Genomic DNA, 26,906 nt, shown 5'->3' on the forward strand with positions numbered 1-26,906 from the left:
ATTTTGAATGCTTCATTTTCTTCAGCTCTATTGGTTGGACTCCATATGAAGCAATGTTTGGAAGACCATTCCAGTCGCTATTAACTAGAACCTCGTCTTCAGTCCTTGAAGCAAATAGAATAACGGAGTCTTACTAGGAGATTTTGGAGTCAATTTAAGACAAGTTGGCTAAAGCACAGGAGGCCTACACTCAACAAGCCAACAAAGACCAAAGGGATGTGAAGTTTTCGAAAAGAGATTGGGTTTATCTTCGGATTATGAAGCAATGACTAAAATAGGTGGGCAAGTGATGCCCAAAGTTACCGTTCAGAAGCTTCGGACCTTTTCCTATCAAGAGAAAGATCAATGAGGTGTCAATGAAGTCGAAGCTACCTCCAAGCTGGACTATGCACGATGTGTTCCATCTGAGTTGGCTAAAACCATAGTAGTTCCAATCCATTCAGAAGTTAAAGATGAAGGAGGACCATATATAGTGGATGAAGCTGAAGTGATGGTTCAAGAGAACATATCTTTTTGCACCACTTTAAGCATGGCTCAAGATGAAGACCAACACAATTCTTGACAAAGTTTCAAGATCGAGGGACTCACGAAGCCATATAGCTTTACAAAGAATTATTTGAAGAATATTCGACTTTATTGATGGATAAAGCTGAATATAGTGTGTTGGTCTTCATCTTAAGTATGGCTTAAGATGAAGACCAACACAGTTCCTGACAAAGTTTCAAGATCGAGGGAATCACGAAGCCATATGGCTTTACAAAGAATTATTTGAAGAATATTCGACTTTATTGATAAACTATTTGGAGGCTACGCAGCTTCCATCAAGTTAAGCAGAAGGGGATGTCACATGTATGACACACTTGGATGCCACGTAGACAATTTGAAGAACAAGAATGTGCAGGACCTAGAGTGGAAATTGGTCCCATGTGAGTCCAGTTTGGGACGAGGTCAGGTGTGCATTGTCTTGCACATGAAGCAACGCGAGTCTGTACAGTGAATCTCCCTCTATAATGATGTCAGGTGTCCTTTGTATTTGGTTTGCAACTAGATGCCAAGCATTTGTCTAGAAGCATGTAGGTTGCATGTAGAAAGGGGCAAGCCCTTAAGGCTACCCCAAAAAAGAGAGTCGTCTCTCTTGCAGTGGGCATGAGGCATGCTTTGAGTCATGCAAGGGGCAAGGAGGGCCCCAGGCCTTGCCCACCAGCCCTAGAATGGGTTGGGCAAGATGTCGGCTAGCCCAAGAGGGCTTGGTCGGGTAGTCGACTGGCTTTTGGGCCAGCCCAGCCAAGCGGCTAGGCCTAGGTGCTGCCCAGCACACCCAATCGGCCATACCATTAGGCTTCCCCAACACCTAATCAACTAGGCCCAATCTACCCAGCAACCTGCATAGGGGTTGCCTAGCAGCCAAGGAAGCGCCCCAATAGTGTGAAAATTTTGAATAAAAGGCATAATAATTCAGATGGACCAAGGCGTGGAGGAATTCATGAGCAGGCCGACTAGTAGCATTAGGGATGAATAAAGCAAGGAAAGTATCATCTATGGGTTTGGAGCTGTCTTTATATTATATATCTTTGTAAGATCTTGGTGTGTGAGTATGATTGCTTGTCTTCTATCCTTGTCTAGTCAAGTGCATAAGCATACTGTATCTTGCATGTCTTTGTTCTTCTCTAGTTCTATGCATAAGACTAGCCTTCTCCTTGAGTGCAGATCACGCATGGCTGCATTTTACATGCCTATCACATTGGGCACAACAGTGATGGTTTTTTCTCTATAGAGTCGACTAGGTGGTTCTAAACCGCTAAAGTGTCGGGTCTTGACTGAATAGTGACACTTTTGGTGATCCTATTGGGGAGAGGAGCACCTATAAAGTACAAAGTAGCACTCTTGGGGATGAGGAAGAAAAGTAGCACAGTAGCAAGAGTGGTTCACAGATAAGTAGAAAGATAGTAGTGGATGTTGTTAGGAAGTCAGACTTAGAATGGAGGAAGAATCAAGACTGTAAGGCCAATACAAGCAAAGAAGATGGAGGAAAATAGCTTTAATGTGCACATAAGTGAAGAGCGACTGACTCATTAATAGGGTGGGTGACATGCATCATCTCATGATTAGTCTAATCTTTCATGCATGAATTAGATCTTCATGCCCAAAAAAGTTTATTGTTTGTTATTTTGACTAGATGTAGGCCATTCTCACACCTTGTGGAAGCTTGTTTGTCACCTCGGTTGTTGACAGGATTGAAGCACTTTTTTTTGTCGTAAAAAACTTGAGATATTCATGGTCGTGTGAACATCTATGGCATTTCACATTAAAAACTTTTTAATTTCATGTTTTTAAGTTGATTTCCTAAATTGTGTGATCGTTGTTGTGAAGACCTTGGTATGATTTACACTGCTTTTAAACCACCATATTTGGACGTGAAAAACTTGAGATACTCAGATCGTGAGCTTCAATTGGTTTTTCACGTTGATTGAACTTCTGATTTTTATTTTTTTGAGGTGATTTTATGGTTCATGATGTGACCCCTTGAACATGCTGGGTATGATTTTCACTCCTATTGTTGGAATAATTTTTTTGGATGTGAAAAACTCGAGATACTCATGACGTGAGTTACCGATTTTTCATGCCAAATAAATTTTTGAGTGTCATGCTTTTGGGTTAGCATTTTGATTTCTTTGATCATTGTGGAGTGCTAAGGATGATTTTTGACCCTTTTGGAGACTTTTTTGGCATCAAAAACTTGACTTTTTCACGACATGACTATCTAGGGAAAGTCACGCATGAACATACACACCTACTTGCTCATATGATTGGTTTGAGGGATATAAAGGATCCTCTTTTGCTACTCTTCCCTTGAGTCTTTGTTTCCCCTCTATCTCCAAGTCCTTAGGACCCATTTTCTTCTTTTTTCCTCGAAGGATATTGTTGATGGAGATGCTTTAGGTCCTTCATTATTATTAGTGTTACATCCCCTCTTCTAGCCATTGGATGAAACTTGTTGGATCCATGACAAGGTTATTTTAAGGCTCTTCCTTCACCTTTCCCTTTCATGTGTCATTCATTGGTCTTATCCATGATGTTTTTAATTCTTAAGGCCCCTTTTGGACCATTCCTTCATTTGTATTAGTCAAGCAAAGGTGACTTTTGTAACTTCTTCCTCTAGATGAGTGTTTGTGTCTTATATGTGGTCACCTTCTCTTTGTTGTATGTGCCTAGTTCCTCCTTTTTGTTGCTTGTTCACCTTTGGTGTTTCTATGTTCTTGGCCTTCACTTTTCGGGCTTTTGGACCCTCTTACATTGAATGGAGCAATTGTTTGCACCAGTCCACACTTTTCCCAATAATACCTGGTCTTCCATAATAGTTAGAGGCATAACATATACCTTTCCAACCACAGGATTATTGTTTTTTTATGATAAATCAAACTTTCAAACTACCTTCAAATTTTGCCATACTTACATGGAAACTAGAAGCACTTGAATTTGTTAGTTCCAAGTTTGGTTTTTACATAGAGGTTCCCATGTTTAATAGAACAGCAAGCTCCTATGTCAACTAGAGCTATGCTCGAATTATGGTTTCCAACCATAGACAGTTAAATGTTGACCTCAGGCTCAATATCTAGGTCCTCATCCTCCATGGATGATAGTCTAGCCATCTTAGTTAACGATGTCTTTCCTTAGAACTGCTATTTAGCTTTGTTAATTCTGGCCATAGCCTCTTCTTGTTGGGTGGGCAATTCTTTTCACCCTGTCTTGTTCTTTTTTCTCCTCTTTTTTCTTATGTATTTGAGCAAGCATTTCTTGGTCAGGGGTCTATAATTGTTTTTTAGCTTACTCCCATTGACATACACATTGGTTTCTATACCATCAAGGGTCTCAATTCTAATCGACCCTTGTGGAGAAATTTATGTGATCCTGAATGGTCCCATTATTGAGAGTTTCAACCTTTTCCATTTATTACTCCCTATTCCAAATAAAATCACTAGATTACCCTCTTTAATTTCCTTATCTTCAACATTTTGGTCAAAGCATTTTTTTTGTTAGAGCTTTCCACCATCAAACCCATGCATGGCTAATAGTCTAGTCTCTTTTAGTTTTTCCAAGTCAATTAGTCTCTCAGCCGTAGCATTTTTGCCAACCTCTCTCTGACCACAATTCCTCAAATCGGGAACTATGTATTCCATAGGCATTATATCATCTACCCCATAGGTCAACCAAAATAGGGGTTAGTTAACACTTTGTATGATGTTCAATATGCTCATAGCACAACTATAAGACTACGTTCAATATTCTCATAACACAACTATAAGATTGTGTTCCTAATCCGTTCTACTGGCTTGAACAGTCTTTGTTAAAAAGCCACACAAGATTTTGTTTGTGCTCTATGCATGGCCACTTAAGATTTTGTTTGTGCTCTCTACATGGCCCCATTTTGTGTGCGTAATAAGGTGACGTATGACTTTCTGTGAACTATCATAAAGCCCTTAATGAGGAAATCAATCATCTCATTGACAAAATGTGATCCTTGGCAACTCATTAACCCCAATGGGCATCAAAACCTAAAAATAACTTGCTCGTAAAATAATTTAGCTATGGTATGAGCGCATTGACCTTCGTGCTAGCCATGGCTTCTAGTGAGTCCCACAAAGTCAATTCCCATCTCTTGAAGGGTTGTTGGAATATTATTGGGGTGGGGCATCCTGTCTCTTTGCTATGGTACAATGAAATCGTTGACAATATTGTGCTATCACTTCTCTAGCAAAGTGTCCTTGTGTAATCCCAAAGTGTGCTTCCTCTAACACATGTAAAAATTGATCCTCTTGGACACACCTTTGCAAAATACCAACTTTGCCTAGCTTATATAGTTGTCTTGCTTTATCAATTGATAAGAAGATGCTAGCTTGATAAGCCATCCACCATCTTATCCTTGCTCAGGGGTCGATCTTGTAGAAAATTCAAGGGTCGATCTTACAAAACGAGGTATCGAGATATTTTGTCACTCTAATCAGGCACCATGTCGACTTTAAACAAGTAGATCATCATCTATTCTAGTGGTGAGTTCACATCATTAGGAATTTGTGACATATGATCAGCTACTAAAACATGTTGTGATCCTTTTCTTATAGTGATTGTAAAGTTAATCTCTAAGAGTAAAAGAAACCATTGTGTAATTTGTCCCATGGTTCAAGGTTTGTTAATGTACAAGAAATGCAACATCACACTCTAGAGACCAGATATAAATGCAACATCTTTCTTTGTAAGCCCATAAAAAGTGGATATGCCATATGGGATGGACACCTCATGAATTTGGTATGCCATTTAATCTGCCCCAAGAATCTTCCTAATTCCTTGATGTTTCATGGAGCCAACAGTTGTATGATGACAAGGACCTTCCATGTGGATAGACTTTCCTTTAAAACTAGGCGTCCTAACAATGTTCCACTACTATCGCTTACAACAAAGGTACAATGTTCCACTACTATCGCTTACAACAAAGGTACGATGTTCCACTACTATCTCTTACAACAAAGGTACATTTTGTTAGATTAAAACGCAGCCTTGCTACCCAACACTCTAGACTAGAGTAAGATGACAAAGATGGTCTAACTATCGACCTAAAACACTGAAATCACCCATAATCATGCTCATAAAAGTAGTCAGATAATCATAAAAGTTTTCTTGCACCATTCTCTAACGATACATTCTTGAGCCCAAACATCATGACATTGGAGGCAAATGCTCCCCTCTATCACATGAAGGTAGTTCTCTCCTTATCTTTTGGATCCATGTGGACCTAGTTCTAACCATTGAATTCGTCTAGAAAGGAATACATTTTGTGTCTGGCCAACCACTATAACAAATATGTGACAAAAAAAGGGAAAGGATCTGTGATGACTGTGGCAAAGTTGAGTTTTTGTTACACATACCCTGAGCTTGCCATTCGTTTTTGGGACTGTGAAAATGGGGTATATCTAGCTCGCCTTATTGACATGACAAATAAATCCTACTTGAATGTCTTGTTAATCTTCTCCCCTATCAGCCATAATTCAAATTCATTGTATAACGATGTTGGTGAACCGACACTGCATCTTCCTTCAAATTGATTTTGTGCTGATAAAAGCTTGATTCAATGCCCTTCATGTCTGTGTGGTTTTGAGCAAACACATATTTATTTTTAAATATAACAGATCATGAAGTTTTTTTCTTCATTCCCTTTGCATTACCTAGACCATTTGGGGTTTGATCATCACCCAAGTCCATCGTGAGTTCATCCTCTTACACCCGACCACTTTTTTGAATTTTTTTCTCATGGGCTTCCTCTACAGGGCTTTCACCTCATCTGGCATTTCTCAATTGGAGAATGTATTATGCACTCATTAGGTTGGATCATGTATTTGTATTTACATGGAACATATGAACCAAAGACGTGAAGAAAGGGAAAGAATAGGTGATTGACCAATTATTGTCATGATTTTTGTAGACAATCACCTATTCCCAGAACTAGGCACTTTAAGCTCTTGCATCTACCTTCGTGCTTAGTGTGACATCTCACTGAATATAGTAAGGGATCTTGTGGGTCAAAATTTCTAGTTGGTAGCAAGTAGCTGCTGTCTGGGTTTCCAAGCCTAGACTTTCATTTAGAGAATGTATTGTTGTGCACTCATTAGGTTAGATCATGTATTTGTGCACTCGTTAGGTTAGATCATGTATTTGTGTTTCGTGCTCGCTTGCTAAATTTTTGTTTCGTGTGCACTCGCTAGCTTGCTCACTCACTAAAGAACAAAGGGAATATATGAGACAACTGACACAAGAAATTATGAATTCATTATCAGAATAAAGTATAAGGTTTTGAAAGAATAGTGGCATAATTGATTGCCTATTTATCAATGATCATAAGTACAAAGGTAAGCTACTACTCAAGCAACCCTAGTACAAGATTTTGATCGAGTAGTAGCACACTGATTGCTCATTTTTTGTTGATAATAAGTATAAAGGTAAGCTATAGCTCAAGAAACTCTAGAGTAATGTTTTGATATAGTAATAGAATAATTGATTGCTCGCTAATCAATGATCAAAATTACAAAGGTAAGATACAACTTAAGAGACTCCAAGATTTCAAAAGATCCAAAACCCTAGAAAGTTATGTCCTTTTATACTATTATGGTTCTATGACATGTTGACACATGGCCACCCCTGATTGTACTAGTGATTTCTTGGTTTGTACATGGACCTCCTAAGATCGCTTCTTGCTTGGGCTAGTGTTGTGCTTTCTCGATCCTTCCTCATTTTGCTAACTTTCTTATAGGCTTAGAACTTGAGATTGACCAGTTGGTCCAACCTCTTGACCATTGACTAGGTGGTAGTGTATTTCTTGTTATAGCCTCTTGGAGACACATCTTTGGGGTTTCCATCCAACCTTTGGGAATGTGCTTCATTAGTCATATATATGAGCCTCCATATACAAGTTCCATTAGCTCTTCTACTTAGCTCCTTAGGCTTTCATTCTCTCGGGACATAAATTTGCACACCATCCCTAGTGCAACTCTATAGGCCTTATTTTCCAACTACAGGAGTTTGGTTGGTGGTGATTGCCATGAAATTATTTCCCACACACTAATGGATCCTTCATGGCCTTTGTATGCTAAGACTATACAAATGCCTTATTATACTTATTCTTTATGTCTAGGATTCCTTCCTTGAACTCTTTGATATGTGTTTAATCACTAATCATATCCACACTCTTCTTCAGAGAATTCAAGCTCCTTGTGTTGGCCTTTACAAAACTTGGTGTGCACTATCATGTTCGAAATTAGAAATGATAAAGGGGCTCCATATCCAACACTTGTATTCGTGAAGGGTGTCTTAGTGGCTCCTCTGGTACTACGATTATTTGTATCATGGCCAACCTCTTTTGATTTTTTGGAAGGTTTTTTTGAGCGCCTCCTCATATTTTAGATACTAGTTTTTTCCTCTCCCTTTTTTTAGTTATGCTCATAGTGTAGAAATTTTCCTATCCTTAGTTGAGTTAAATATTGCAACTTTAGGGTAACATGTATATATCACTTTTTGCTAGGAGTTTTATGAGCCATGTTGCACTTCTATGCCCTATTTGTTTGGTAACTTGGAACTTTCTACATTGTCTACTTTCTTCGTCTCAGAGGGAATTAGGTTCTTAGGGTGGATTTGGCTGGATCTAGCTGGCTCTTATATTTTCTTAAAGGATGGGTTATTCTAAGATTTTTGCATTGCTATTGCCACCCCCAACATCCTTGTGATTTCTTCCACCATTTTCATCATGACAATATTTATCTTTTTTAATCTTTGGAGTCCTCTAGGTTTTCATCCTTCTTCTTGGACTTTGTTGCCTCGGAATCACTCTCAATGTCTTCCCTATGTCTTCCTTAGTTTTCCTCAGTATCATTCTTGGGTTTGTTGGCCCTAAATTTTATAGTGTAACTTCTTCCTCATATTTGATTAATATCCATGCCCTTTCTATCTCCTCATTTTCTTGAATCTTTCCTTAGAATCTTGATATTATGTCTTTGTTTGGGTTTTTCTAGGTCTCTCTAAGTGTGACCCTCTATATTTCTTTGCCAATATCCTAAACCCATTCTTAAGATAAGCTTGGTCTACCTACTTTGGTATGTTATCTAAGTTACCTCATCCTTCAAATCATGTCATTGGGTTTTGCCTTCAAGCCGTAATGCAATTCCCTTATGTGGGTGTGCTAGTTCATCTGTTACGTCCTCACTCCATTATCACACTAGAATTCTCCTTTGTAAATGGGATAAAGGAGGAACTCCCTATGCCCAGATGAAGGCAAAAAGAGATAGCTTTCAAAATGGTTCTCCCTTATAAAAGACGGGGGAAGAAGAAGAAGTTAATGCAAGAGGAAGACCTATAAACAAACCTATCCAACCATCAACAAGCAAGCAAGATTCAATACATGCAAGCAAAAATAGAGAAGAGAAGAGATCAAAAGTATTATATTGTAAGGGAATGAATGTGTATTTCTTAGTGTAAAAAATGAGTCATATACAAGCGACTAGTTTTCACTCTAGGCCAGCCAACAAACTTAAAAATAGTTTGGCTTCTACTAGTCTTAAGCAAGTATGTATACAAAGTCCTTAAACTTTCCCTATTTGACATTAAGCTCAAGGTAAGGCCACTTTATATGTTCTCGCACCATCTTACAAAAGATAACGAGTGAGTAAGATTGCAAAGCACCTTATGATAGGTTAGGCAGGTGAAGCCATGTTAACCTATGTAGTGGTTAACATACCTCGTCCTAATGGTGACCACGTTCTTGCATCACTGAAGTTGATGCATGGTGAAGCTGTTACTAGGGTAGAAAGGTGTGGATGATCCTTGATACACCATGAAGTTAGTGTTCAAGGTGGTGTGGTTCTCAGGACCAATCCCCACCACGTCAGATGCATGGCATAATTGGGGATAAGCTTTGGGTAGCCTTGGTGGTAGCAAGGATACACACAAAGTCCTTAGACTTTACTTATTTGACATTAAGCTCAAGATAATACTCCTTTATATATTCCAATGCCATCTTATGAAAGATAACGAGCAAGCAACATGGTAAAGCACCTTAGGCAAGTGAAGCCATGTTAACCTATAAAGTGGTTAACATACCCCCACCTAATAGTGAGTGTGTCCTCACGTCACCCAAGTTAGTGGTTAAGTTGCTTGTCGGGGTGGAAAGGTGTGGATGGCCCATATGATACGCCATGAAGTTAGCATGTAAGGTTAAGTGGTGTGGTTGAGGACTAATCCACAATCAGATGCAGGGCATTGGGTATAAGCTTTGGGTAGCCTTGGTGGAAGGCGACTTATCGAGGCTGCATAAAGGTATAGGTGATGTAGAAGTTCTTTATGTGTGAGGCGTCCTTCTTTTGTGGACATGTCTTAGGCCCTTCGAGTTCAAGGAGTTGGTAGAAGTGACCCGTGCCCTTTGAGTGGCAGAATGAGTGCCAAGACCATTGTTAACCACTCCATTGGTTAACATGGTTTTGCCAACTTCCTAATCTCTAATGTATGGTGATTCCCCATCTTACTTGCATGTAAACACACACTTAACGCCTATAAGATGATGCTGGAACATATAAAGCAACCTTACCAGTTGCTTAACACCAATAGTTGCTTAACACCAATAATGGAAGTCGGATCATTTTTAAGTTTGGTTGACCTAGTGTGAAACCTAGCCATTTGTATATATATGTCATTTTGTATAATAAGCAATACATTCCCTTGCAAATAGTTTTCTTATAAGCAATACACAATCATTCCCTTACAATATTTTTCTTATGAGATCTCCTTCTTCCCTCTTCTTGCTTGCTTATATGCTTTTGATGCTTGTTAGATGGATGCTTGCTTGAATAGGTAGGTTTAATCATAGGTTTTCTCTTTCATTAGCCTCTTCTTGCCCTGATTTTCATTAGAGAGAACCATCACAAAGGACCGTCTCTTCTTGCCTCTATCTAGGCATTGAGAGCTCTCCTTGTGGCAACAAGGAGAATTCTAATGTGATAATGTAGTAAGGACGGGTGATGGATAAGCTAGTGCACCCACAATGGGAGGTTGCATTTACGGCTCAAAGGCAAGACCCTAGTTTTTTGGTGATTTACATGAAAATGGAGCCCGAGGCTTAGATTTCATTTCTTTGATCCAAGAATTAGCTTCGTAGAATCCACTCCAAAAACATGAGCGTTCAGCATTATTAGGTTGGATTGCCAATTTTTGTTAATGTATTTCATAAATTTTCTTAATTTGTTTATGCATTTTGTAATTAGTAGATTAGAAGCATGCTAAACCATTAAAATGATAAAAAATTATTCATTTACTTGTAACACAATGTTTAATTAGGATTATTATCTCATTTATCATACCCCCATCAATTCTCAAAAATCATTAAAAAAATATCAAAAATTAACTTTTTGCCACGTAGGAGAGGTGAGCCCAGATTCTCACACAAAAAGACGGGAGTTTAGACATGTGAGCCTACAACCTAGACATGTGAGCCATGAATCTAGACACGTGAGCCATGAGCCTTGACATGTGAACTGAGTCTGGACATGTGAGCGATGTGCCTTGACATGTCAGCCGTGTATGGATATGTGAACTTGTAGACATAAGCTTGGAGATGTAAGTCTAGAGGTAGGTATACCTAATATAGTACGTACTAATTATTACTACCTTAAAGACTCATTAAAAATAGACACATCTACTCATGTCCTTGGAATATTTTCTTATCATAGATTCTATACTCGTTATAAATTCCAAGAAAAATTCATGTTCTTAATTATTGAAAAATTTAGTATACTTATTATTACTCCCAATAATTGCACAACAACCTTATTATAGGCCCTAAAGAAGTACTTAGAGAAGTTCAATCAAATTTGTGAGGCCATGTGAGAAGGATTGATGATCCCACCACAAGATCTGTTCATTTGGACTTTCCCTTTGAAGGCAAAGCAACCCATTGGTTTGGGTCACTAAATTGACTTGAAAAGTCCACCTACTACTATGAAGTCTTGAGACACACTTTCATAGTCACTCAGCAGATCTAAATGGAGCCCCATTATATATATATATATAACCTCAAGTAGGAGAAGGGAGAAACCATGCGTGACTACATTGCAGAACCAAGTATCTCTACATGAGATTCTACACTCGTGAAAAATTAGATGATCTATCGCTCATAGATTATGATCAGTCTTAAGAGTAAGAGGCTTCACAACCATCTCTATAGGTCTAGGCACTAGCATTTGCTCCCACTCCAGCATCATTGAAACATTTTCAAACCCATTAATATTCAATGGGTTTGTGGCATATCTAGTATGCAAAGAGATCTTTTTGATCCACTTGTTAGTATTCCTCCTTATATATGGGTTCACATCCTTAAAGTTTTTATTGTTAAGTCTTTACCCAATCCTGTAAAAGTTGCTAGAATGTTTGACTGGTACAAAGAAGAGCTTCCATAGGCATCTTAATTGGTAGGACCAAGGAACTTTCAAAAAATATATACAAACCTTCCTTGAATAGTCATCAATGAAGGTTATATAATATCTTTCTCTTCCAATGCTTTATGTGTGTGTTAGACCCATAGATCCGTGTGTATAAGCTTCAAAGGCTTTTGATGAATACATCCTTCTTTGTTGTTAATATTTCTTGATGATCTTGCTTTTTCGCATGTTTCACATAATCCCGGCAACACTTGTCCTTTTACGGTTGGCAATCCCTTTACCAAACCTTATAAGCTATATCCTTCTTTGTTGAAAGGATTTCTTGATAACTTTGCTTTTTCACATGGTTCACATAATCCAGACAATGCTTGTCCTTTGAGATTTGCCAATCCCCTTACTAAACTTTTGTAAGCTATATCCTTCAATCGAGAGATACTTATGTAACCATCTTTTGTGCCAAATCTCAACTTTTGCATTAATGGGCTTCTCGCATATGCACATGCTTGTGACATACGCATCGCATCCAAAATCAATATCCTTCCAACCTTTTCACCTCTTGCTAGAACCTTGAGTGTATTATAGTCCTACACAACACACCCATTTGAATTCATTATTATTTATATTTTTTGCCCTACAATCTATCCAACTAACACCAAGATCTTTGTAATACCTGGAACATAAAGAACATTGTTCAAATATTGAACTCCTCCTTAGGTAACTTCTAATGTGAATAGCAAGATGTGGTATATATTATCTCCAATGGAGACACTTGTCTTCTTAGTGACTTCTTGTTTTGATGCAAGCATGTTAGTCATAACCTCTATGGGGACACTCATTAATTTATCGAGGATATTTATGCATATATTTATTTTGGATGTGTCTTATATTTATGTCATTTTCTAGAACTAATGTGTTTAATTAGCTGTGTGCAGCTAGTATGATTTAGTTAATGCACAAACTTGTAGAAGAATTTTATTTCTCAATACAAAAATTAGAGCAAACTACAGACTTGGAACGAGTTAAAAGCATTAACCTTACTTAAACAAATTAGAATAAACAAGAGAGCTTAAAAATAAGAAAGTGATCACTATCGACATAAGATTAGGTTGAATCTTCCCTGGATGAGTGTAACCCGTCGTACCACTCATCCATATTTATATGTATTAGAAGCTTACTTTTACTCATCCATATTTATATGTATTAGAAGCTTACTTTTTAAAAAGACAATTCTAAAAACAAAGCACAAGAGCTTTTGAGTTTTTGAGCGTAAAAGCTCTCCCAAAAATATAGCAAGTAATAATTATGAAGTCTTGGACCTACCAAAAGCATAAATACTATTTGGTATATACAAAGGTTTGAGGCCTTAACGTTCCCAAAATATTAATGCCAAAATATGTAACTATAACAAGTGTTCACATGTCTTTCAAAATATCTCATTGTGATTCAACAAATGTTCCACCCGCAATTAATAAATAATCCACCACTCAATTATCACCTACATTTAAAATAATATTAGTCAGTGCACAAAGCCCATTAAACACATTAATCCTGATGAAATCATACCAACACACACAGCTAATTAAACACATGAATCCTGAAAAATGATATAAATATAAGACATCCAAAATAAAATATCCTTGTAAATATCATCGATAAAATAATGGGCATCCCCATAGAGGTTATGACTAACATTCTCCCTTTCTCGATGGGTTGTAATTAATCTCAATTGCGTAGATGGTATGAGTGAATGAGATTTTGGTGAGAACAAAAGAACTTTTCTAGCATCCATTTAGCATCTACAATAGGACGATTCTTGAAAGTCACAAGATAATTAACATAAGTGTTGCTTGTGCATGTAGATCATGATGGTCTCATGGTCCAATGATACTCAGAGACAAGATGTTCTTCTTTATCTATCAACTTAGGTGGTTCCTCTGATATAAGATGAGAAGATAGAGGTCCTTTGAAAGGTCTCGAAGACTAATGTGAAAAAAATTATAGATATGCCAAATTGGAGGGTAGCTCCAACTTAAATGCAATGTCATTTATCTTGGCAATAATCTTGAAAGGTCTATAAAATCTACGAGCTAACTTTACTACTGGATTAGTCTCTATCGACTTTAGTCTTCTTTCTTTATAATAGATTTAGGTATACTTGGATGATCGAAAATATTCTCATGTTTGGAATTATCCTCTTGCTCAAGAGAGGTCGTTATCCTCATGATTGACTCGTACAATTGGTTGCTTATTCTTCTCTAGGCAATTGGGTGCGATACAACCTTTTTGTTAACAGTTATAGCATGCCACATTTGTAGGTACAGAATCTCATTTCTTCTTTGTGTCATTGCCCTTCTTCTTCTTGTTGTTGTTAGACACAACACCTTTGGTATCGATGATGTGTGTGTGTGTCAAAACTAACTCAAATTGCCTTTGAACACTTGATTTAATCTCCAAAACGTAATTCCCTTGATAAATCCTTTGAGTTTTTCCTTTTTCTCGTAATCCTGGATGCTAAATTTGCTTGAAGACTTGCACTTTAAATGAAGCCTCTTGTAAACTTTAATGATGAAGCTTATGAATTTTATGAGCTTTGTCCTTATGGTAAGGCTGTAGCTTTAAGCCTTAGAAGGCTTTAGCTTTAAGGCTTAGAGGGCTTTCAAAAAGTTTTGAGTGTAGATCTATTAAAGCTTGTGGAGAGTTAAGCTTTGAAGCTTTTATAACTTTTATAGTATAAAGCTTTTTATAGTATAAGGCTTTTGAGAATTTAAAGCTTTTAGAATAGAGAGCTCGAAGGATTTGTTAGGCATGGAAGTAATAAAGCTTTTAAGCTTTTAATAAAGAAAGGTTATGAGCTCGCTACTAGCTAGTCAAAGCAACAAGGGATAAAAAAATGACAGCCGCCGACAGTGCAACAGCTAAGAAAAGGAAAAGAAGAAGTCACTAGCGGGCAGCACAATCCACATTCTTTTTATTGAAGAAAACGATGAGAATTGAATTTGCGTAAATCTCAAACTTGAAGCTTTTACAATTCTGAAGATAGATAAGTGATGTTCGATCCCTGCTCATCGCATCCATAGCCTCTGATCTTGGAGAGGTTTTGGGAAATGAAAAGTGGTTTTAATTGGAAGGTGGTGAAGATGAAGCTTTTTTCAATGAACAAAGACCCTTATGCTATTCTCCAAAGGTCCCCCAAAACCATGTTACTTGACCTTTCACTTCTCATGTACCTATTGGCATTGGCTTCTAGCCTTTGTCTCTTCTCGTGCAATGAATTCTTGCTTTGTTAAAAAGCCTTAATATTTTTCAAAAAATATTTTCATTGGTTTCCTTTGTTCCAAACACTTGTGTAAAAATTTACTTTTAAATTTTTCTCAAAAATTATTCCTCTTGAGTGGTCCCCAAAGCTGTGTACCACTATCAGGACCTTTATGAAACTTAGAGAAGAATTATGTTTCTCAATGTAAAAATTAGAGTAAACTATAGACTTGGAACAATTAAAAGCATCAACCTGACATAAACAAATTAAAATAAACAAGAGCTTAAAAAAAAGAAAAAGATCATCATCGACATAAGATTTGGTTGAATCTCTTCTTCTGTGGATGAGTGTGGCTCGTCGAGCCACTCATTCATATTTATATGTATTAAAAGCTTGCTTCTCAAAAAGACAATTCTAAAAACAAAGCACAATAGCTTTTGAGTTTTTGAGCATAGCTCTCCCAAAAATATAGCAAGTAATAATTATCAAATCTTGGGCCTACCAAAAGCATAAATACTATTTGGTATGTACAAAGGTTTGAGACCTTAACCTTCCAAAAATATTAATGCCAAAATATGAATGTACAAAGTTTAAGACCTTAGTCTTCCAAAAATATTAATGCCAAAGTATATAATCATAATATGTATTCCAAAATATGTCCAATAAATGTTCCACTTGCGATTAACAAATAATCCACTACTCAATTATCGCCTACATCTAAAATAATATTAGACAGTACATAAAGCCAATTAAACATATTAATCCTGACTAAATCATACCAACATACACAGCTAATTAAACACATTAATCCTAGAAAAATAATATAAATATAAGACATCTAAAATCAATTATCCTTGATAAAGTAATGGGTGTCTCCATAGAGGCTATGACTAATAAAACAAGTCTTGTCTTCCAATCATGTGATTTGTACATGCAAAATCTATATACCATCTCTTTTTACAAAGACTCTGCCATTGACTGAGTGCATAGAAAACAAGTTATGTTTGTCTTCTTTTCTCTTTCCGTCTATCAAGGTTTTATTTCCTTGCTTCAATGTGCTATTTCTAAAGTCTCTTTGCTTTGAACAGCAATCTCGAGCCCAATGTCCTATCTTGCCACAATAGTTTCAAGAATCTTTGTTGTTTTGTCCTCTTCCACCATTATAGCCTCCTCTATTTGAGGATTATCTTCCACCTCGACCTCTTTGAGTGTTCCTTTGACTTCCCCTATCTCTAGAGTCCTCATGGCCATTGTTACCTAGGCCTCTTTCGAATTGCCATCTCTTTGGCCTTGGCATCCTCGTAGCTAACACAATGTTTGATGTGTGGAGTTATTGCTTGACTCACTATCTGAGCAATAATACGCATCACCTTCTTCTCCTTTAATTGCCATGCTTTGACATTGTCTTTGTAAACTTTGCCTAGTCTCATGAACGTGATCATCGCTTTCTTCCGCTTCTCTCCTACTACCTTCTAGTATTTCTAGAGGTATGTTCAGCATTGCGATGGCTCGAGTGAGTATATTCCATTGATCATATGAATAAATGAATATCTTGATCTTCAACCTCCAAGCTTGATAATTGTGTTTTTCAAGCTTTTCAATAGTATTGAGTTGAATTTCGACCATCATATCGAGGCTTAATTGGTGAAGAGTTTATTGAGATTTTATAGAAGTGAAAGGTTAAGAGGAAGCTTTTAGGTTGAATGAGGGGGGCACGAAAAGGATCCAATTTTGGTCCTCTAAACACACAAACTTACACCTGCATATTTTGAAAAATACCTTCAAATTTAAAACTTGAAGGTACAAATCTCTAAATTTTATAGAACAAAAACCTAAATTTTCCTTAATAAATAATTTCATAATTTTTAGATGAAGGTTCTCAACTTTTTGGGAAAATACTTTTTTTTGGAACATTGGTTTGGCCTTTTTGTTCCGAGCCGGTGAAGAGCTCTCTGGACGTTGTCCGTCGCCTACGGCCTTGTACTTGGTAGGCTTAGGCTGACTAGGAAAAAAGGGCCATCAACCTTGTACTTGGTAGGCTTAGGGATATACTTGAAAAAAAGCTCAACCACCCCCCAGCTCAGAAGACCTGTGTAGTAAGATCCAACCAAGGTTGGCATCCACCATCCTGTACCATCCTGTACCATTTTGCTTGTTTGGAAAGCAACAATGAAATTGTCAATAAGGACATGAAGGTGATGAGACCACCATTGCGATGTTACCCAATCTACACTATAGTCACCCAATCTACACTATAGTCATGCCTCACCCTGATTCAATACTCAATGGTGGATGGCTAGGAAACAACAAGCTCATAGATATCACCTAGAGGGGAGAGAGAAAAGATAAGAGGTGGAAGGATCAACTAGAGGTGGGCTTGATATTGAAATCAAGAACAAATAACAAATAATGCTATTAAAAATATCTCACATAGAGTACAACAGTTCTTGGTGACATTATCATTAGTCCAAGACGCGAAAACAAAAGAGCTATGAGTCTTATGAGCACCAAGACCAATTTGAGTATCCTAAACAAGACTCATGTGAGCAACAAGACCCATACACACCATGTAATTGAAAGTTGTCACAAACCCCCAATGCCAACTCCACTCTTGGTTTCTAATATTTCCCCTTCCATGGTATGTGCTACAAGTGTGTATTCAAGAACGCTTATAAGATTGTCCCAACAAGGCAACAATTTCCCCAATAGCAAAAGATTCACCTTTCATGAGCCTTAACTTGCATTCAAGGAGGATTTATTCAAGCAGTCTCCCTTCATATAAATCAAGAGGTCTCCCTTAATGCAACCAAAGACTCCTAGAAAAAACAAAGGTAGCAGCCAAAAGTTATGCAAAGATAGAAAGCTCAAGCTTTGACTTCAAAGCAAGCAGCCCAAAAGCCTCAACCAAAATCCCCAAGGCCAATGAAACCCGAGAAATAGGAAAAGTACCCTAAGCATTGGTCTCAAGGAAGAAGAAGAGAATATCTAAGAGTGCACGAAAATGCAACACACAAGAAGTTATCAAGCAAGGAAAATACTATCGTGACCATTGAAAGTAGCTGAAAATGAGTTTTGAAGCTAACACCCTTGGTGAGAGAGTAGTAGAGGATCTTCCACTCAAATCAACTCTTGACAAGGGGAAGGCACGACACACCAACCTCCAACCTTCCAAACACGTTCTAATAAGATAAGTTGATACACGTCTGGACATTCATTGTTGACCTACGCGAAACCATCTTCTTTGAAATCAAAGTAGGGAGTCCCACCCACCGTGATCACACGGTACCTTTGCGCCAGTATGAGTGGCGCGTCTCATTAGCGCATTAACACCAACCATATCAGACTAGAGCAAAATCCACAATCAACATGATATATGACAAACCAAAGAACAAGAAAGGACAGGAAAAATATGTAGTCCCTTCATTTCTCATTCTTCTCAGTTACTCTTTATCAAGCTACATGCCTTCTAACAACCATGACCACCACCATGATACCTAGCTACAGCCACAAACTACTAGTAGGCCATCACTCTAAAGTGACACTCTCCTATAATGTATTCCTACATACACCCTCCCATTACAGCCTCAAAATTTGCAATACTTACGTGTGAAAGATTATTAATTTCAAGAATTTTCGGGTGGTGGTGTATGCATGAAACACTTTGCTCTCGATGAGCGTAGATTAGTAAGTGAGGTTTGAATTCTACAAGCTCGGATGTCCCAACGTCACCTAGCAAAAACATCCCTAATAATCTCTCATTCTACAGCCATATTATTCAGGTAAATTGAGTCCACTAAAAATATCAAGATCAAGGAGTTGCAACGAAATACCTGAAATAAAACAAGCTTTGAGAAAGACACCCAGGCTGGTGCCCAAGGCTACATTGAAGAACCTTGTATATAAATCCACTATCGACTGCTTGATATGACCCTATCTTTTCGGATGAATTGGATCAAGTTTAGATCAAACAATTCACATCTTATTGGCATTTCGACTTCGTAGAATGGATTCTTAAGGACATAATCAACATACAAATCATATATACTCTTCAGCAGAGATTCCAGCCCTTGAGCACCTGGTTCCGCAACCACAAAAAACTTCGTACCTGTGAAAAGTGAAGTTTGTATGTTGCAGACAGCTACTAATCATAAGAGGTACACTTCTAATTATGTCGTTTCATACAAAGAACAGCAGGTGACATTTCCTAGTTTTTAGGAGTCGTCGTTTCCCACAGGTTGGCCATTTCCGTTCCCATTGCATGCAACTATGGTCCACACACACACACACACACACACACACACACACACACACACACACAGAGGGAGAGAGAGAGAGAGAGTTAACCTTTCTGACCCATGAAAACCTGGCAATGAGGAAGCATATATATACCTAGATGAATCCAGGAACATGCCCAAATTCACCATATAAGAAAGTGCAATTTATAACCTTATAGTAGTCATCCACAAGAAAATAAACCATCAACTCCATCATGCATAGTATAGACTAGATACTACGACATCCCCACTAACGTCATTAGTGCCCAATAGTGGGTGTAGAACTTTGGTATTAATACATGCTCCCACCACACACACACACACACACACACACACACAAAAGAGCATACATTTATACAAAGATCTGCGTACTGAGTTTCTGTCAGAGCTCCAGAGATACAAGGCAGACTCAGCCATAATGAAGCCTAGCACTAAGGATCATAACAAATAGAAAGAAATATTACCACAAAAAGGTAGTTGATAGGGCATATGCACCACTAAAGATGGAAAGAATTAACACAATATCAACTGGCTGCAACTTGGACGAAAAGGTAGTTGAGGAAGCATCTTTGAACTTGAGAATAGTAGGCCTCTCCTTCATCATAACTATTCCCACTCTCCATGCATCGAGGAAAGGGGTGTCCTCCATTCCCATTTGTCTGCATAGCTTCACCCCATCCTCCTTGGGTGAGTTGCTGATGGCAAGACCTCTCACTGCAACATTTAGAGTGCGGCCTTGTCAACACTAATCTTCTTCAAGCAAGGCTACCATGATTTCATTTGTTGAGTGTGGTTTTTTGTTTCTTGACCACCTCTACTCATAGACAATGGAAGAAGCTAGTTAGTCCAATGGAGAAGGAGCCGGATAGAGGGTCAGTGAGGGTGCAGGCATTTTTCGCTGGATGGCACCACAGCTTCAACCCCGCATCTGACCCCCTCACAGGACTATATGGCTTCCGCGTCAGTATTTTCTTCCAAGGCCTCCAAAAGGAGTATATCCCCCCCTCCTGCAATCGATTGGTCAATTGGACAGGTCTTAGAATCCCCCTAGACTGCCGGCCCCATGGTGGCCAAGGCAGCTGGGATTCCCTCCATCAAAGTATGCATTGAATCCTTGTTTGGAGGCTCTCCCACAGGTCATCGCGCTTCTTAGCCTCCTCCATAAGGGGTTGATTTTGCAATGTGTGGAGTATTCAGGTCTCCCTGGGCTGTGCTTCATTTGCAGACGGATGGGACACGTGGCTAAAGCTTGCACTTGACATCAGGCCCACTGAGGATGCCTCTTACACCCGCTCCAAGTCCCCTCAACAGGATCAGAGGACTCTAGTGACCCCTCTCCTCAGCCAGATGGACAGGTGCCTTGCCATGCTTACCCAACATCCCACCACCAATAGGCCCAGCACAGACGACACATGCCACAACCTGGCAGCCTCCTTGGTGGGATCCCACCCACCCACCCCCCCCCCCCCCCACAACCTACCCGTTTGGGTGGTGGCAACCTGAAGGGCTAGACTGGTGGGACCCTTGAGGCAACAGTACCTACTGGTAGCCGTTATGAGCATTTACATCTGGACCAGGATCTCGACAATGATGTAGCACGGGTCCTTGCGGAAGCGTGTTTATGAATTGATTGATTGCGATAAGTGACTAATCAGAGACTTAAACCCATGCACAAATTAAGTCTTTTTCACAATAGAGAGATGACCTAATCTACAATGTATTGCGACTTATGGGTGGAGATGTATCTCAGGGTGCAGGGTCCGCATCAATGGGCACACAGGGAAGTGCACAAGTTAGCGCGGTAGTGCAAATGTTGGGTCATCATGTAAGAAGAGAAAGATGTCTAAAGGGAAGGGGGAGTTGGCAAATGCAGGGAATGTACAAGCATGAAAGCAAGCAACCATTGCAGTGCGCAGATTCTTTTATGCAGAGGACATTCTCCATTGGAAAGTGAGGAGTTCTTACTTTTTAGAGATGGTGAAGGCAATTGGACATGCTGGTTCTTCTTATGTGCCTCCATCTTACCATTGCTTGTGCACCACTGAGTTAGTGGATGAGGTCAAATGCATAATGGATCATGAGATCATGGGTGTGCGCGAGAAATGGAAAAAATATGGATGCACCATTGTTTCTGATGGATGGTCAAACACTAGGCACAGGCCTATCATAAATTTTCTTGCATGCTCCATTCATGGCACTGTATTTTTGAAATCTGTGGACACATCTGGGGAGTTCAAGTCTGGGGAGTTTATTTTTCAGCATTTAAAGCAGATTATCATTGAGGTTGGCCCAACAAATGTTGTGCAGGTATGCATGGATAATGCATCCAATTGCATTCGGGCTGGGGAATTGGTTGAGCAGGAGTGGCCGACCATTTTCTACACTAGATGTGCATGCCATTGCTTGGACCTCTTGTTTGAGGACATTGGCAAAATTTCTTGGGTTGCAAAAGTGCTAAACCAAGCAATTCAAGTTATCACATTTGTCACAAGGAAGTCCACAGTGTTGGCATTGTTTAGAAAACTCAGCAAGAAGGACTTGGTGAAGCCTTCTGCAACTCGGTTTGCCTACTTTTTTATTATGCTAGTTACTCTCTTGGATGAGAGATGTATGCAGGGTGTGCCCAAGCTGATGATTGATGATAAATTTGTGACAATAAAGGCATCAAAGACCCCTCAGGCAATTGAGGTGTCAGACATTGTGTTCTCTGCATCTTTTTGGCAAGAGGCAAGAACCATTGTCAAGATATGTGCTCCCATTTTGAAGATTCTCCGCTTGGCTGACAGGGAAGGAGCCACCATGGGCCTCATGTATGAGCTTATAGATCGTATGGTAGAGCAAGTGCAAAACATGCAAGGCATTGAGGCCAATAAGATAAAAGAGATCAAAGATCTATGCATTGGTAGATGGGGAATGATGCACACACCATTGCATGCTGTGGGCTATATCTTGCACCTTGTATGGAAAGGAAAAGAGCAAGATAGTGACTCAGAGGTGCATGATGGATGGATGACATTGTTGGAAAAATACACTAAGGGTGATTTGGCCTTGCAAGGAGATCTCATTGATGAGTTGGACAAGTATAAGCGAGAAAGCGGCACATTTGCTCGTCCCATTGCAAAAGATGAGAAAAGAATGCAAGAGGGTGTGAAATGGTGGGAGACATTTGGGGCTTGTACACCCAAATTACAAGCTCTTGCACTTAGGGTGCTTTCTCAAGGCACATGTTGTAACTTGGTTGAACACAATGCTAATCAATATACTTAAATTCACTAAGATTTGATGGACATTTGCTCAAATATAAGAAGTAAATTGCTGAATTGACAAGAGACACACAATGAGCCGGAACGGCCGACTCCTCCCTCAAATAAAGTATATTGATCTTGGGAGAATCAAGTACATAGTGTCATGGGCATTTTTGACGAGATTTCCATACCAATGCATATAAATACAGTATCGCAAACAAGTGGTTGTCGTTGTAGACTTGCAATCCACACTACACTCTCAAGTGCCCATGTTCCCTACCATCTGCTCTCTATTGTTCCACCAACACATGGTAGCACCAAGTATAAGTCTGATGGGCCTGTAGGAGACAAGCACAAAGCCAGACTTGTGGCTAAGGGCTACGCTCAACGGCTAGGCATCGACTATGAGGACACTTTTGCATTGATAGCTAGGATAGCCACGATTCGGACAGTTCTTGCCCTTGCCTCTCATCAATAGTGGCCGGTGTATCAAATGGATGTCAAATCTATTTTCTACACCATAGCTTATAGCTTCAATGTGAAAACTTTCATGCACACCTTTCTTTATTACCTTTTCCTTTTTGACACTCACATCCATCTCCATACACTCACATCCATCTCCATTGCATGCTTGATACTTTGTTGTGTTGCCTTGGACACATTTGACTTGAAACAGGATCCCAGGGCTTGGAACCAGAAGATTGACTTTCTTTCAGAAGCAGGGTTCCCTGAGATCAGTTGCAAATCTGAACTTGAATCTCTTTCGAGAACGTGGTATGGTCATTTTGATTATCCTCTATGTGGATGATCTTGTTCTTAGTGGCAATCATGTGGAGCACATAGTTGTGATGAACATTGCCCTATCAGAGGTGTTTGAGATGACGGATTTAGGCTTACTCCATTTCTTTTTGGGATTGGAGATTTGGCAAACCCAGAGGGGATTCTTTGTTTCTCAGCAGCGGTATGTTCATGAGTTGTTGGAGGCCTCCGATGGACCCGCATACCAAACTTATTGTACATGATCCTTGGGAGCAGGTTGATGCCTCCTTGTATCAGAAGCTTATTGGTTCATTGATTTGGTTGCTAAACACCAGATTGGAATTGAGTTTTCCAGTGGGATTGTTGAGCTCATTTAGGCAAACACCTTTGAAGACCCATTGGGAAGCACAATTGCGGATCTTGCGGTATCTGCAGGATCTTGGACTCTTTTATGACACTGGAGGGGGATCGAGAGACCAAGTCAGACTTCGAGGTTGGAGTGACTCTGATTGGGAAGGAGATCCAGACACGAGGAGATCTACTTCAGGATACAACTTTACCCTTGGCTCAAGAGCGATTTCTTAGAGCAGCAAGAACCAGCCAATTGTTGCCTTGTCTTCCACTGAGATAGAGTATCGAGCTACTTGTGGTGTTGCTCGCGAGGTGGTGTGGCTGCGGAGATTACTTGGCGAGATTGGGTTTCCACAGAAGGAACCCACGGTCATCTAGTGCAACAACCAGAGCTCTATAGCTATTGCTCGAAACCCGGTCTTCCAGGCTCGAACCAAGCATATAGAGATACAATACCACTTTGTTCGAGAGAAGATTTTGGATGGTGACATCTTGCTCGTTTTTTGTTCGACGGAGGACAATGTGGCGGACCTCTTCACGAAGCCTTCACCTTGGCAGATGCTTCGTCATCACTCCAACTCACTGGGGTTGGTTTCACATCCAAGAGCCGAGGGGGTGTTAGCAGTCATCTCCTATCTGTACCATATTACACTACAAGGAGTGGGAGCCAGTGATGTGGGTGTGTCCGTCCATGTGAGGTTTTCTCCATTTTTTTCCAGTTATGGGGGTGCTAATTTTTTCCTGTTGGCATGTAGGTTTGGCTGCTCAGGTGGGGCCCATTATTTTTCTGATGGCCGACTTGCTATGTTGCTAGCCAACTTGATATTTTGCTAGCCGACTTGCTATGTTGCTGGCCAACCGGACTTTTTCCAATCGTGTGCTATTTGTGGGGTTGTCGGCATGTTATGCACTGGCGACTGGCTGCCCCAGCCCATATTTATTGTGGGCCTTCGCCCCACTCATTTGTACCAGATATACTAGTGTATATAGTAGAGTTCGACACCGTCTCTCCTCTCTTGCTATTCTACAGTTTTCTGCTCTCATTTCTCTCTTTTTCGCTGCACATTCCGACAAAAGGACCTTTCTAAGATATATCGATGGACTTTGTCACGAATTTGCCTCCCAATCCGGGTAAGCGTAATACTCAACGCTTGAATAGATTTAGCAAATTTCTTATGCTTATCCCATACAGGGCCAATGTGGCCGCTGAAGATGTTGCCCATTTGTTCATTCGATATTGGTACCCGATTGGCGGGATCCCTAGGTCCATAGTGTCAAACCGAGATGCCAAGTTTACTAGTCATTTTTGGAGGGCAATGTTGTTTAATAACTTTGGTACTAAATTGAATTTTTCCAGTGCATTTCACCCACAGACTAATGGCCAGACACAAATCTACAACTAGCTGGCCTTTGATGTACTGAAGTGCTATGTCCACGATCAACAAGGTAAGTGGGAATCATATTTGCCTTTATTTCAAGCTATTTTGAATGATTCTTTTTGTTCAGCTATTGATAGGACTTTATATGAAGCAACGTTTGGAAGACCATTCCAACCGCTATTGACTAGAACCTCATCTTCAGTACCTGAAGCGAACAGAATGATGAAGTCTTACCAAGAGATTTTGGAGTCGATGAAAGACAAGTTGGCTAAAGCACAAGAGGCCTACACTCAACAGGCCAACAAAGACCGAAGGGATGTGAAGTTCTCAGAAGGAGATTGGGTTTATCTTCGGATCATGAAGCAAAGACTGAAGCAAGTGGGCAAGCGATGTCCAAAGTTATCATTCAGGAGCTTCGAACCTTTTCCTATACAGAGAAAGATGAACGAGGTTTCAATGAAGTTGAAGCTACCTCCGTGCTGGACTATGCACGATGTGTTCCATGTTAGTTTGCTAAAACTGTATGCAGGTCCAATACCTTCAAAAGTAAAAGACGCAGCAGAACCAGATATAGTTGATGAAGCTGAAGTAATGGTTTCAAAACATATCCTTTTGCACTACTTCAAGCATGGCTTCGGCCGAAGACAGAAAGTTTCTCACGAATTTTCAAGTCCAAGGGACCCACGAAGCGGTATGGCTTGACAAAGAGTTCTTCGACAACTATCAGGCTTTATTGACAGACTATTTGGAGGCCATTCAGCTTCCGTCAAGTTAAGCAGAAGGGGATGTCACGTGCATTCCGCACTTGGATGCCACGTAGACATATCTAAACAAGAAGGTGCAGGACCTAGAGTGGAAAATTAGTCCCATGTGAGCCCAGTCCGAGACGAGTCAACTAAGGTTCCACTCTATGCGTCCGAGGTTAGGTGTGCGTTGTCCCACACATGAAACATCGCCAGTCCGTACTATGAGCCTCTCTCTAGAATGATGTCAGATGATATGTGTATCTAGTTTACAGCTGGATGCCAGACGTCTGCAGATGCATGTAAATTTGCATGTAGAGAAGGGGCCAATCCATAGAGCTACCCTAGAGTAGAACCTAAGGCTCTTACTGTTGGCATCGGACAGCTTATAGCCACCCCAAGGGGCCAGGAGGACCTCATGATGTGCCCACCAGCCCTAGATTGGGCTGGGCAGGCTGTCAGCTAGCCCTAGGGGCTGTGACTGCTCCCTGCAGAAGGCCTACAGATCGGAAGACAATATACATGTATTTAGAACACTTAATTTAATTGTTATTAAGCAATGGAAACAACATCAGCAACACAAATACTGGAAATACTGAAAACACAAATGACACCAGCATTGGGGCCAGAAAGGGCCGGCTCCCCCTCAATACTTTTTGTATTTCTTGGAGTATTTATATTTGTACAAGTGTCACGGGCCTGACAGGCCAGATTTCTCCACAAGGGAGTGAAAACAAGCAAATAAAACCAGTTCAAGTCGATGAAGAGGTGTTGTTCAGAGTAGCCCCAAATCACAGGCTCATTCCCACCTTCACTGGGTGTACACGTGCCTTTCACTGGTCTTCCGGGACCGTGCACCAACAGGCACGCCCGTACTAACGCAGGCCAAGGAGTACAACGCGGAGGAAACGTGGCCTGGTTCTCCCCAAT

The 26,906-nt window shown here is 39.8% G+C and overlaps 2 protein-coding genes across 3 annotated transcripts in view; one reads left to right on the top strand and one right to left on the bottom strand.

The window, feature by feature from the left end:
- Nucleotides 1-13,154: 13,154 nt before the first annotated feature.
- LOC147616840 (SNARE-like superfamily protein) overlaps nucleotides 13,155-26,906 on the bottom strand; it is a 32,428-nt gene continuing 18,676 nt past the window's right edge. Inside the window, exon 3 of one of the 2 annotated variants that reach the window (XM_086776478.1) lies at nucleotides 13,155-13,464. In XM_086776478.1, the coding sequence (XP_086632604.1) occupies nucleotides 13,461-13,464 (4 nt within the window). In that variant the 3' untranslated portion in view covers nucleotides 13,155-13,460. Of the gene's footprint in view, nucleotides 13,465-15,543; nucleotides 19,331-26,906 lie in introns of those variants that run through there. The other variant, XM_086776477.1, reaches the window with a different exon arrangement.
- Nucleotides 21,532-23,844, top strand: LOC147616841 (uncharacterized). The gene has a single exon (XM_086776298.1). The coding sequence runs from the start codon at nucleotides 21,570-21,572 to the stop codon at nucleotides 22,764-22,766; it is 1,197 nt and encodes a 398-aa protein (XP_086632424.1). The 5' UTR covers nucleotides 21,532-21,569; the 3' UTR covers nucleotides 22,767-23,844.

The sequence above is a fragment of the Cibotium barometz genome, chromosome 37 (assembly GCF_041138505.1).
Source record: "Cibotium barometz isolate CiBa-2024 chromosome 37, ASM4113850v1, whole genome shotgun sequence".
Classification (NCBI taxonomy): Eukaryota; Viridiplantae; Streptophyta; class Polypodiopsida; order Cyatheales; family Cibotiaceae; genus Cibotium; species Cibotium barometz.

Excerpts from the sequence above, each read along its gene's own strand:
- LOC147616841 (XM_086776298.1), top strand. The coding sequence starts at position 21,570 with ATGGATCATGAGATCATGGGTGTGCGCGAGAAATGGAAAAAATATGGA.